Source organism: Alexandromys fortis, unplaced genomic scaffold (genome assembly GCF_014885135.2).
Source record: "Alexandromys fortis isolate MF-2015 unplaced genomic scaffold, M_Fortis_MF-2015_v1.1 scaffold_67, whole genome shotgun sequence".
Taxonomy (NCBI): domain Eukaryota; kingdom Metazoa; phylum Chordata; class Mammalia; order Rodentia; family Cricetidae; genus Alexandromys; species Alexandromys fortis.
Genome location: NW_026067945.1, coordinates 3301844 through 3315291, shown reverse-complemented (window position 1 = coordinate 3315291; position 13448 = coordinate 3301844). Strand labels below are relative to the sequence as shown.

The 13448-nt window shown below is 43.4% G+C and overlaps 1 protein-coding gene across 5 annotated transcripts in view; it reads left to right on the top strand.

Moving 5' to 3' along the window:
- Window positions 1–13448, top strand: part of Lrrc28 (leucine rich repeat containing 28) — a 95299-nt gene that overhangs the window by 8292 nt on the left and 73559 nt on the right. For 4 of the 5 annotated variants that reach the window (XM_050149159.1, XM_050149156.1, XM_050149155.1 and 1 more), the window contains exons 3-5: window positions 5594–5634; window positions 12354–12391; window positions 13236–13373. In XM_050149159.1, coding sequence (XP_050005116.1) covers window positions 5594–5634; window positions 12354–12391; window positions 13236–13373 — 217 coding nt within the window. The remainder of the gene's footprint in view (window positions 1–5593; window positions 5635–12353; window positions 12392–13235; window positions 13374–13448) is intronic. The other variant, XM_050149158.1, reaches the window with a different exon arrangement.

The following is a 13448-nucleotide window of genomic DNA, read 5'->3' as shown; positions in this document are numbered from 1 at the left end:
TATATATGCTTGTGTTTAGGAGATTCTCAGAGGGATAGAGGGATGAATGCTGAGTTAAAGGGTAGATATATTTTGGTTTAAAATACTTTGAAGTAGTATTTCGTTATGTAGTATTATCCTTTATTTGTCGAACTAAGAAATTGTCAAACTTTTTTTTCAATGTAATAGGGGCTGATTTATATAGGAACCCAATTATGTAATTAAGAAGTAAATATAATATAGTTAGGGGTGGGCATAGGGGTACACTCCTGTAGTATCAATACTTGGGAGGCTGAGGCAAGAGGATCATTCATTTGGGGCCAGACTACATAGCAAGACCCTGTTTCAAACGAAACTAGACCCAAACCAGAGGCATAAAAAACTAACTCATGTAGGAAACATGATTTGGGGCCCTGCAATTTATTTTAGAAGATGCTTTAACTTTTAGCTTTTCTGTAAACACCGGTCTCTGATGTTTGAATGCTTGGTCCTCAGTTGGTGGCCCTGTTTGGGAGAGACTTATGACATGGGGCCTGGAGGATTGGGAATGTGTCAGTCAGGAAAGTGCTTGTTGGGCAAGCAGGAGGTAAAAGGCCAGGTGTGGGTGCCCTGTGCCTGTAACCCCAGCACTCTGGAGGTAGAGACAGGCAGCTCCAGGAGCTTACTGGCCAACCACCCAAGCTGAATGAGCAAGCTTCGGGCTCAGCAGGAGAGCCTGTCTCCAAAATAGGTTGAGTGACTGAGGAAGACATCACTCTCTGACCTCCGTACACATGTGCCATACATGAACATGTATACACATATATACCACATACAGAAATTAATATCTTTCTAGAAACTTTGAGAAGACATTGTAATTCACTATTGGAGTGGAAATTGACAGTTTTTTTTTGTGGTTTAGATACTGTCTAGTAAAATTGTATACCCAATAGGGCAAAACAATTACATGAACAAGGATATTCATTGTACGTTAACATATTAGCGTGATGAGCAGTTGTTTTCATAATTGTACATTAGTGTGTTGGTTAAAACCTAATAGCAGCTAACTGCTTGTGAATCTTTACCAAGGCGTTTGCGTGACAACAAATGCCAGGCATTGTTCTAAGCAATCTGCATGTGTTATTTAATGCCGAGAACAATGCTTCGATGCAGCGCTTTCATTATCCCACATCTGTAGATGAATAAGGCATTGAGAAAGGGCGATAGTGGAGAATGTGAGGGAGTGGGTGGGAGCCCAAGAAGATTCTTAGGTCGCAAAGTGAAAAAAATTATACTATTATACCTGGCTATTATATTATTTTCTTTTCAAATAAATACTTTAAAAAGTTATTAAAGATGGTTGGCATATGACCCAAGAATGGATAAGGAAAATGAGGTACATTTACACAATGGAGTACTACACAGCAGAAAAAAAAATAATGACATCTTGAAATTTACGGGCAAATGGATGGATCTAGAAAACATCATATTAAGTGAGGTAACCCAGACCCAGAAAGACAAATATCGTATGCACTCACTCATAAGGTGGGTTTTAGACATAAAGCAAAGAAAAACCAGCCTACAATTCCAGAGAATCTAGACAACAGTGAGGACCCTAAGAGAGACATACATGAATCTAATGTACGTGGGAAGTAGAAAAAGACAAGATCTCCTGAGTAAGTTGGGAGCATTGGGGACCATGGGAGAGGGTTGAAGGGGAAGGGAGAGGAGGGAGGGGAGTGAACAAAAATATATAGCTCAATAAAAACAATTTTAAAAAGTGTAGGCCAGGCTGACTTTGAACTTGTACATGCTTCTTGCTCCAGTCTCCCAAGGGCTGGGATAACAGGCATAGGTTTCCACACACAGCAATGCTTGCATTTTAGTATTTATGTATGCATTTAGTATTTCTAGGGCATGGCCCTAGAAAATCAGTTTGAAGAAGTCTGAGCAAGGACTCAGTGAAACCATGAACTGGACAGCTCTATGGGTAGGAGGAAGGTTTATTGCACGTCAGTGTTGGTGGGAGGGATTTCTGCTTCCGTGGAAACGTGGGCTTGGAAGGGCGTGATGCAGCATAGCGCCACTAGGGGGCACTCTTGGCCTGTTCGACAGGCGCGTTTTCCTAGGCTCTTGTTTTGTTTCCAAAGGCAGAATTCTCACCAGCTGCAGTCTTCTCAAAGTTAGTGTGCCTGTTTTTAAACAGAAACGCAGTGTGCTTACCTTGTTAATGAGCTCATGCTGCCGCCTGTCAATAGCAGAAGTATGCTTTCAGTGCTTTGTGTATAGCTTTATCTCAAAAAGCAAAGCAAAAAAAAAAAAAAAAAGCAAAATGTCTTATCATGGAATGCTCTCTGATAAAGCCAAGTAGGTATCCAAAAATAATTGAGGTCATGCAAGCTAAGCAGAATCAGTATTGATACTCTAGCCAATGAAACTAGGTGAGGGCCCGATGGCGTTTCTTTCCTGCCCCAGTCTTGGCTTTGACGGGAACACTGGCGATTAAGCCCTCTGCCCAACAGTTCTGTAGTTTGCTAGATATGCCCATAAATGGATATGTATGTTGATACAGACAGAAGGAAGAAGGCCGTGGATAAGAGAGTCAGGGGCTAGAGAGGCAAGATACCAATGCTACAAGATTATTCCAGGGATTTTAATAGGTCCACTTGTGACATCCGAGGCAGTAAGTTTTGAATGTATACTGGTATCATGTGTGCCGGTATCAAATATGAGGAGGATTCAAAGCTTTTACCACTTAAACATCAGTAGTGAGTACTCAGTCATCCGACAAGATCCGTGTTCAGTGATAGTGTTAGTGAGAAAGGGTGTGGCTATAGTGTCTGAGCAGTTGTAATGTATCTGTATGCCTGTATGAAATGGGTAATGTTCTTTTTGTTTGTTTGTCAAGACAAGGTTTCTCTGTGTAACAGTCCTGACTGTCCTGGAACTCACTTTGTAGACTAGACTGGCCTCACAGAGATTTGTCTTCCTCTGCCTTCCATGTGCTGAGATTAAAGGAGTGTGCCACTACCACCCATAATCATTTTCTTATCTAAAATAAAACCAGAGAGTTTCCATTGTGTTTAGTTTTTTTTTTTTTTAAAGCTATTCCTTAAAGCTATTCCTTAGAAAAGCCCATATATCAGTTACTTCCTTGTGCATTGTGGCCTGTCTTGCCCATCCCCTATGCCAGGCCTTGCTTCCTAAGGCTCCACAGTCTCCCCCCCACAGCACCACCACCTGGGGACCAAATGTTTGAACACGGCTCTGTGGGAATGGTTTACATTCAAACCTTAATAGTCCTTGCCACTTTGTGAAAAATCACTATGGATCTTTATGCTTGATTTTGTTTGATTTTTACATATGTGTATGTTTGGGAGTATGTGCACATGTGAGTGCGGGCGTCCAGAGTCTAGAAGAGGGCATCTGGTCCCCTGCAGCTGGAGTAAGAGGTTGTTGTGAGTTGCTCAGTTTAGGTGCAACAGCGAAGTAACTTCTGTGTTAGGTCCTTTCCGTGGCTGTGCTGAAACCATGTGGCCCAGGCAGTCTTGTTCCAGAGTGTTTCTGTGGCTGTGCTGAGACCCTGTGGCCGAGGCAGTCTTGTTCCAGAGTTTCTGTGGCTGTGCTGAAACACTGTGACTGACGCAGTCTTGTTCCAGAGTGTTCGTCTGTTAAGGACGGAGCAAAGGCACGGCAGCTGGGGCAGCAGCTGAGGACTCACATCTTGAAGTGCATGAAGGAATCAGAGAGCCAACTAGGAATGGCCTGTGGCTTTGAAACCTGAGAGCTTTGCTCCCTGTGACAAGGCCACCCCTTCTAAATGTACCCAAACAGAGGGACTTGTCATTCAAACCATCACATATTCCTAATCGCTGGCCACCCCCAACTCCAAGCACAGTTGTTACAATAACAAGATTCTACAGACCCACGATGTCTTTAGGAGGCATTACAGGACAATAGGCCACTTTCTGAACGCCCCTCTCCTTTGCGTATGTTATTTCCTGTGCCCAGAAGGTGAAGCAGAGCTACCCTCCTGTCCACCTCATGCCGATCTGTCATACTTGTCTTTCAGAATTCATGCCAGGCGAGTTTTTATTTTCATTTGCTAAAAACTATTCCTGGTTCTGTCACTGAAACCTGGCTTACCTTTTGGTGTTTGGGGGATGCAGAATGAAAAAAAAAAAAGCATATCCTGTGTGCTCCTTCAGTTCTCATAACGTGCATCTCCATCTACTGGTAAATGTGAACCATGTTTGTCATTTTATACACAGGTATTTACAGAAACACCCCAGGGATGGCACTGTCGGCTCCTTTCAACCTGTGAGGGCAACTGTAGACCTTCCCGAACCCTTGGAAAAGCACTCCTCCTCCACAGCACATTTCACTGTCTACCACCCCCTCTGGAGGCCACTCTCATGTCCAGAAATGTTACATTCATCCATCTGCCACGCCCTCTAGAGGCCACCCTCAGGACCAGAAACACTGGACCACAGCCCTCATCTCTGTTCATTCTCAACCTTGGTTCTCATTCATTCTTTAGCAGCAGAACTGTGGGGAGAGGGGGATTGAGGGCTCTGTGAGGCCACTGTAACAGTGCAGTGTCAGCAGAAGTTAGGGTGTAGTCATCAGGGTGGGGGACCCCTCTTGGGGACTATAGGGAGTCTTGCATGCCTTTCTCCCTGTGCAGGCTGTGGGCAGTCCTCGGCATTCCTTGTCCACAGCTGCCCCTTTAGCCACCGATTCTCTCATCCTTGGCCTTCTTCCTTCTCTCTGTCTTCAGAGAGGTGTCTTTCTTTTGCCACCATGGAGCCAGAGGGTTCTGGTTTCTCTAAGGTATTGTTTCTCAAACCGTAGGTAGCAACACTTTTACAGGGGTTGCCTAAGACCATCAGAAAACACAGGTATTTATACTATGATTTATAATGTTATATCCACTCTGTGGTATAACATTATGCAAAACAATGCATAATAAATGTCGAAATGCAAAAAGCAAGGTTTATTGTGTGTGCACAATACAAGCTGGCAGGCAGGGACCTCATCAGTGCAGCAGCGGCAAGAGGAGGCACCCCACCCTTCTAGAGGGCATTATTTAAAGGCAGAAAACAGAAAAGTTACATTAGCAGGGTGTATGCTGCCAGGTGATCCTATCTACAGCAGTTGGAAAGTTAGGAATTTCCTTTGGGTGGTCTGTTCCTGGGTGGTGCCTGGGTGGTCTCAGTTTGTGGTCTTTATCTATTGAAGCCAGGTATTGCTTCAGGGTAAACTACTGAGACTCAGGCCTCTATTGAGCTTGTCATGGCTGAGTCCTACATTAACAGTAGCAAAATTATGGTTATGAAGTAGCAACAAAAATAATTGTATGTATGGCTGGGGGTCACTACAACATGAGGAATTGTATTAAATGGTCACAGCGTTAGGGTGAGAACCACTGCTCTAAGGGATGCTGATTTTAACTGTTTGAATTTACTAAGTGTCTTGTGATTGTTGTTAAGTGTAAGTCCTAAACATGTTGTTATTATTTTCACATTCTCAACATTTATAGCCCAAGAAAATAGTCTGTTGTGTTTAAGATAATTAAAAATGTTAAAACTGTTTTTTCAAAGATAAAATTTAATTCTGAGTTTTTAATTTTCAGCCAGAAAACCTTGCTCAGAAGCTTCCAAACCTTGTGGAACTGTGAGTCTGTTTATTCAATTTTTTAAAACAAACAAAAACAATCAATCAAAAAAAAAACAAGAATGGGAATTTTAAGCTATTTGAAATTTGTTGCTTTTGAATGTGGTTGTCATGTTGTTGCTATGGGTAGACCAGATGCTTTGCTAACTAACCCCCCTGGTGTGTTAGACCCCTTTAATGTGTTGAAAAAGCTCAGCTCAGGCAATGAAAATGCTTCTTCTGGGAAGTCCATACAGTTTCTGTAGACCTACTGTGTGCAGATTTGACCATGAGCTGTTAGTGGTCAGGTCATGATTAAACAGTATATATTAAATGCTTAATCCATTCTATCCCCTAGTCTTTGTGAGTCTCCATGAGAGTGTTGTGACATGTCTTGGCCTCTCCATCATCAGCCATGTGACTCTGCTCTAGCCTTCGCTTCTTTTGCCAGTCTATGTAGGGCTTGAGCTCAGCAGATATGAGAGCCCAAGGCTTTCTTAGTTCTTCAGTTGCTCCTTGCACGGCTCTGGACTTGCTGATGCCCCACATGGGCCAGGGGTCTGCTGGGTTGACATCCCACGTGGACCAGAGGTCTGCTGGGCTAATGTCTCATGTGGACCAGGAGTCTTCTGCTGTTGACGTCCCACGTGGGCCAGAGGTCTTCTGAGCTAACATCCCACGTAGACCAAGGGTCTGCTGGGTTGACGTCACACGTGGACCAGGGGTCTGCTGGGCTGACGTTCCACGTGGACCAGGGGTCTTCTGGGTTGACGTCCCACATGGGCTAGGGGTCTGCTGGGTTGACGTCCCACATGGGCTAGGGATCTGCTGGGCTGATGTCCCACGTGGACCAGGGGTCTGGTGGGTTGACATCCCATGTGGGCCGGGGGTCTGGTGGGTTGATGTCCCATGTGGGCTGGGGTCTACTGGGCTGACATTCCATGTGGATACTCCCTACCAGCTTTTCCTTCACGTTTTCTGGTTTGTGTATTATTTGTTACAGCTGTTTTCTATTGCCTCAGGAAGCTGTGAAATTAAATAGTTGCCTGAAATTTGTTTCAGTTTAGCACTGGGATAGGTTTTTCGTTTTTTGTTTTTGTTTTGTTTTTGAGCTAGAAATTTTGGACTTACCCTTGATAATAATATCTATATCTCTACCTTACTAGAGTATATATTAGAACAGCTAATAATATCTGTAGCTCTACCTTACTAGTGTATATATAAGAACAGCTAATAATATCTGTAGCTCTACCTTACTAGTGTATATAAGAACAGCTAATAATATCTGTAGCTCTACCTTACTTGTGTATATAAGAACAGCCTGCCAGTCAAGTTGCCAGGCAGCTCTGAGACCAGGTGAATAGTGATTCTTTGGGAATGTGGCTTGGGAAGCCTGCTCACCCAGTTTTCCCCAGGCTACCGCTTTTCAGTTTGGGTGTGAACTCTTGGCTTTCCTTAGTTCTGCAGACCTAGACAGAAAACAGAGCTCCCAGGCCACTGTCTGATACACCACAGCATTTTTCTTCCATAGATACCCCATGTCACTGTAGGCCTTGGTCTAGTTACCATAGTCTTATGTATGCTGCTTCTGAAAAATTTTTACAATTGTCTCATTGATTTTATGGAAAAGAATTCTTTATCACTTTTACTCAGAATTATTAGTTGTTTTTTTTTTTTAAAAAAAAAACATAACAAATTGCCAAATAATTTTCTAGATTAACTGTTTCTTTTGACATTTCCCTGGTGTGTTGTACCATCTCTCCCAACAGGAACTCACAAGCCCAGCTTGGCCTCAGACTTGCTGTGTAGCCAAGAATGACCTTAAACTTCTTACCTCCTGCCTCTACCTGCCATGTGCCGAGGTACAGGAATGTACCGTCACACCCAGCTTGTTCGCTGCTGTAACATGCTGCCGTGACAAAATGCCTGAGAGATGCTACTCGGGGCAGCGGTTCACAGCCTTCCAGTGCCGTCACCCTTTAATCCAGTTCCTCCTGTTCTGGTGATCCCAAACATAAAATTATTTTCATTGCTGCTTCATAGCTGTAAATTTGCTACTGTTAGACTCATAATGCAAATACTTTTGATAGAGGCCTGCCAAAGGGCTTGTGACCCATGGGTTGAGAACCACTGACTTAGGGGCAGAGAGACTTAACTGTGGTTCACAATTTCAGAGGGATTTCAGTGAGTATCAGGGAAGGTGTAGCAGTGTGGCTCAGCACTGGGACTGGCGGAGACAGCTCTCCCATGTGTGGGAAGGGGGCAGAGAATGAGGAACGTAGACCATTTAGACTCTACTTCTTCCGCCAGGCTCCTGCCCATGAGACGGCACCACTCATTCAAAGCGTATCTTTCTCCTCAGTTAATTCTCGCTGGCAATGCCATCACAGGCACACCTGGAAGGTGTGCTGCAGTCTCCTAGGTCATTCTTTGTCTGGTAAAATTGACAATAAAGATTAGCAGTCACAAGCAGTAAGGCTTCCCTCCTTAGTGTCTGGTGTTGCCCCTGGTTCTCATTCCGGCCGTTCTGATGTGACTGTGGTTTATCACAGCGAGGCTTCATTTGTGTTTCCCTAATGGCTGGTGATGCTGAACGTCTTTCTTGTTCCTGCTAGTCACCTGAGCCCCAACTGTCTGTTTGATAGTTCCTGATGTAGTCTGCGGTTTTCTTGTCCAGCACATTACAAGTCCATCTTCCAGGATGCAGCTCAGCTCTTGGTCCTCCCGTTCTTTTGCAGGGTAAAAGCTGGCCACCTCGATAAAATCCAGTGTGTCAGCTTTGCTTCCATATATTGTGCTCTGATCTCCAAGTGGAAGCCTGGGATTCAGTGGTTTTCTTTTTTTTTCCTTCCCTAAAAGTCGTGTTTCTGTTGTCTCGGTCGCCTCCTGTATTTTTCAGTGATGCTTTTCTGGGATGAGGGTCATAATTGCTAGCATTCCTGTCTTTCAGCATTGTGGAGGTGTTCATTACCACTGGCTTGTACTTTATCAAGATACACCTGTTTCTCTTAAATTTATTCCTTTGTGTAAAGGTATATTTTTCTCCTCTTGATCTGGTTTGAAGAGTTTCCTTTTAAAATTTTAAAATTAACTTCTTTTTGTGGTGGTACTGGGGATGGCATCCAGGACTCTGTGTGCTAGGTGAGCACACTGTCTTCCATAGAGCCTCCCTCACAGCCCCAGGAGCCTCCAGCTTTTACTCCACTCTGGAAGAATTTGATCTTGAACTTTGTGGTTTTCTTTTTCGTCTTTGAGTATACTGAGTATTCTAGGGTTTATTTTCTTCACCTTTGGATAATCCTTGACATTATTGCATCAGGTGTTTTTAGTCCCTCTGCTGCCTTTGGCCCTTACCTGTGACACTCCTGTGTGCTCATTGACCTGTTTAATACACCCCCGTAATTGACATGACTGTTCTTCTTCAGCGTCTTTCTGCATTGTGTTTCTGCTTTGATAAATTGTATTTTTCTGCCCTTGAGGTAGGTTAGTATGTTAATGCCATACAGTGATTATATATTATGTATTTTCATTTTTTACATAGATGTCTTTGATCTCTAGACATTTTATTTTTCTTTATATTTTATAGTTCATAAATTTCTTCTAAATATCCTATCTTAGTTAGGGTTTCTATTGCTGCAACAGAACACCAGGACCAAAAAGCAAGTTGGGGAGGAAAGGGTTTATTCTGTTTATACCTCCTCATCACTGTTGATCACCAAAGGAAGTCAGGACAGGAACTCAAACAGCACAGGAACCTGGAGGCAGGAGCTGATGCAGAGGCCATGGAGTGAGGTGTACTTCCATTGTCTCCAGAACTCTTTTCCCTTGGCTGCTAGCGGACAAGGCTGCATAGTGGCTCCATACCCCGCTGTAGCCCCGGATCCCCCAGACAGTTGGTGATGACGGGGCTTGCCTTGCTGGCTCTGTCCTTAGGAAGTCACCTGTTGTCTTTCTTAGAGCCCATCTAGTTTTGTTTTTAGCAGTCAGGCCAGTCTGGCCCCTGTTACTCCATCAGGCCTAGAAGTGGAAGTCCTGTTCCTTCAATTAAAAAGAAAACTTCACCGTAGAGTGCATTCATAGTTAAGGGAATCTGTAAAGATAGCACAGAGTGTTCTCCGTACGCCTCACCCAGCTTCCCCCATGGTTAACATCACAGAACCATGGGGGCATTTGTCAACATTGGGAAACTGACATTAACATATTGGGTAAAAGTTTCTTTCAGTTTATTTTAAAAAACAAAACAAAACAAAAAAAAAGACACAGCAACTGTACCTTAAAGTGGCATCTGTGCTGGCGTTGAACTTGATTTTCTGCCGCATTCAGCCAGACGGGATGAAAACTAGTTATTCTGAAAGGAGATTTCAGTTACTCTGAGATTAAAAAGAGCAGACAGAATTGAAGGTCCCGAGGCTGTGATCACAGAAGCCCTCTGACTACACAGCTGCAGGCTCGCTGCCCCAACAAGCACCCCTCTAAGAGTGCCAGCTCACCAGCTCTCTAATTCCCAGAGAGAGGTCCACATGCTCTCTTTTGTGATTATAAATGAGGAGGTGTGGGGGTGGTGGTGGTGGGGGGGGGTGACCCTGTGGTCACGTGACTATGAAGGGGAAGTAAACACAGTACAGTGTTCTGGCATACCTTTCACCCAGTTACACAGAGTCACAGAGGGGCTCGCTGCCTGTTCTAGGTGGATTCTCACTTGGTTGTATCTTAGAATTATTTGTGGAATTCAGGTTGTGTTTCACTTGATGCTTGATGGAGGATCTTTGAAGACCCTGATGGTTCCGATGTGTAGAAAGGATCAGGAACGTTGTCGTGCTTTATGCCGTCTTCATTATAGACACATTTAGTGGGTTAAAATGTGTTTTTAAATTTCAGTCATAATAGGGGGTACTTTAGTATATATTTTGACTTGGCCATTTTCATAGGTAGAAATGCAGCCACGTATTTTGTTGAAACAGTGTTTAAAGCCGGGCTCTGCCTCTATTTTTATGTGATGGCATCTGGCTTCTCTGCACAACAAATGCAGATTTGCATACTGTAGTGTGTGTGCCTGCACATTTATTTACAGTCTTTTGGCACAAAGAACCTTAATCAAGAATGCTTCCAAAAGGATTGCGTTTAAAATGTGTAATCAGTTCGTATACACAAAACGAAGAATGAGTCTATTCTAGAGTGCGCACTTGGTTAAATGGTGTCACATAGTTATCAAGCGAGGGCTTGCTGCTGCCTGGCAAACACAGAAGCCAATACTACAGCGTGGACTTTTGCCAAAGGAGAAGGCTTTGTTGCTTGACCAACTGGCGAGAAGGCCAGGAGCTCTAGGCTCAGGTCTCTCTTCTTCTCTCAGTCAGTGGGATAATGATAGTGGAAACTTGAGAGGAAATGCCGCTTGTTGGTCAGGTGGTGGTCAGGTGTGCTTGCTTCTCTGCTCTGGAAGGGTTTATTCTGTTCTGCTGGGGAGTTTGAGCATGCGATATTGATCACAATACTTGGCTGCTTCTCTCCATAACCACTTTTGCAAAGCTGGTTTCAGACATTAAGGACCATTAGTGAAAAGCCTTTAGGAATTTTCTGGAGGGAAAAGTCTCACATCTGAGAGTGTCTGGGCTTAGCTGATTTCAAAACCCTCAGGTTAACATCCTCTACAAGGCTGGTTTAATTTGGCATAGAAACAGCTTCACAAAATTACTTTCTGTGTTATTCTGTGCTCCCTGGACATTGTCACGTTCACTAAAGATTTTTAATGCAAAAGAAATTTTCTAAGTTATATTTTAAAATGCTTTTGGGAATTTGATTGATTTGAAAATACATCATGCTAAACTCTAGTTTTCTTACCTCAGAATCAGCAATGAGGCCTATTTTCTTCTATTACTACCGTATGATCTCTGGCAGTCACTGTGTCTGGCTCTAAATATCTTGTTTATGATGGTACCTGGAGTCTCCACAAGAGTGTGCCAAAGATACTTCAGTGCGAAAATGTGATAACTCAGGCTTGCCCAGGCTTGCAGGTCTTTTTAAAGAAGTTCCATTTGCTGAGAAGTAAAATCTCTGTGCGTTGGCATCTGAGTGTCTACAGATGCTTCAGTGAACATTTAATCCCTGCTCTTGGGTTACAGTAAGCATGCCAACGAGAGACAGCTTTAACGGTTTCTTTTTTCTTTTCTTTTTTTCCCCCTCTTTGAGTGTTTTCCCTGCAAGCATGTATGTGCCCATGTGTGCCTGGTACCAGTGGAGTTTAGAAAAGGTTGTTTGGTCCCAGGAACTGAAATTACAGACAGTGATGAGCCAACAAATGGGTGCTGGGAACTGAACCCAGCTCCCCTGTAACAGTAACAGCTGAGCCAGTTAGAAATATCTAAGTTACATTTTAGAAACTAAAACTGTCATCTCCTTTTACTCACTAGGTGTTGATATCTGATTTACACAGTAGATGTATTTCTGAAAACCTGAATAATTTAAATGAGCTAGAGAAATTAGTAATTTTTTAATGAGGCTGGAAAATACCTCATTTTTTGTATTAATGATTTTAAAATGACTAAGTTGAAAGATAGATTTGATATTTGTGATTTAGCATAAGCTATTACTCAGTTGTAATATCTGTGTGTTTGGGTCGACATCACAGTATGAAAGGAAGTTTTGCCTTATGTTTGATAAGTTTTCATACAGTTTGTATTAACTGATTACTGACAAAATACTGAATAATAACAGCTGCACTCCCCCTCCCCCTTTCGTCACAGGTACCTTCACTCAAATAACATAGTTGTGGTCCCAGAAGGTAAGCATACTTAGAATTTTTTAGTTTGAAAGCTATATAGTTTATATATTGCTTTATGAGTGGATGAAATTATCTCTTTAAACCCATTTTGGTTAGCGTGTTAGGGAATTTTAACCTAAAGGTCTCCTTAATTGGTTTGCTTTGAAAATGTGAGTCCAGTTAAGGATTACGGCTAAGTAGATGAGGCTAAGAGGCCAGTGAATGACCAGGTCGATCTCTAGACAGTGAAGCAAGTGCTAAATGCAACAAACTCAGAATTTAGTTACACAGAAAATCATACATTCCTTCAAAGTTTGTGTGTGGGGGAGGACAACCATGTGACTTACTCCTCAGATGCCTTCCTTGTTTTGTTTTGTTTTGTTTGAGGGAAATCTCTCACTGGCCTGGCCTGGAGCTCACCAAGTAGGCTAGTCTGGCAGGCCAGTGAGTGAGCTCGGGTTTCCTTGCTTGCGTGACACACTCTTACCAACTGAGCCACTGCCCGGCCCCTGCTCTTAGTTCATCTGAGAGCAGACTCCTATGTCCTGGCTGGTCTCAGACTGGCCTCAGGCTCTGCTCTACCCTCCCCTCAGCTCCCTGGTCGGTGGCTACTGATGTTTGCCATCACAGCTGGACTCGTCTTTGAATGGTTTCTTTAATCACACGTTTCCCCCACTGGTGCAGCATGTTTCTTTGTTCCCTTGTTAAGCTGCATCTTATCTCAGGGTGTAAATATCTATCACTTTCATAGCTTCGCTCTCCTGCTTTGTCCGTCCAAGGGGGAGAGGGAAGACTGAGCATTTCACCCAGGACCACTTGCCTCCCACTCATTCTGCCTTCCCTCTCTCTCTCTCTCTCTTGGAAGCCATTGGGTCCCTGGTAAAACTCCAGTGTCTGGATCTTAGTGACAATGCCTTAGAGGTTGTTTGCCCGGAAATTGGTCGTCTGAGAGCCTTGCGTCATCTTCGATTAGCTAACAACCAACTACAATTCCTACCTCCAGGTAATCCCTGTTTGTATAGTTTCTTGTGTGCCATGACTCTGTTTTTATCACTCTATGCCCCAGCAATGGGATATA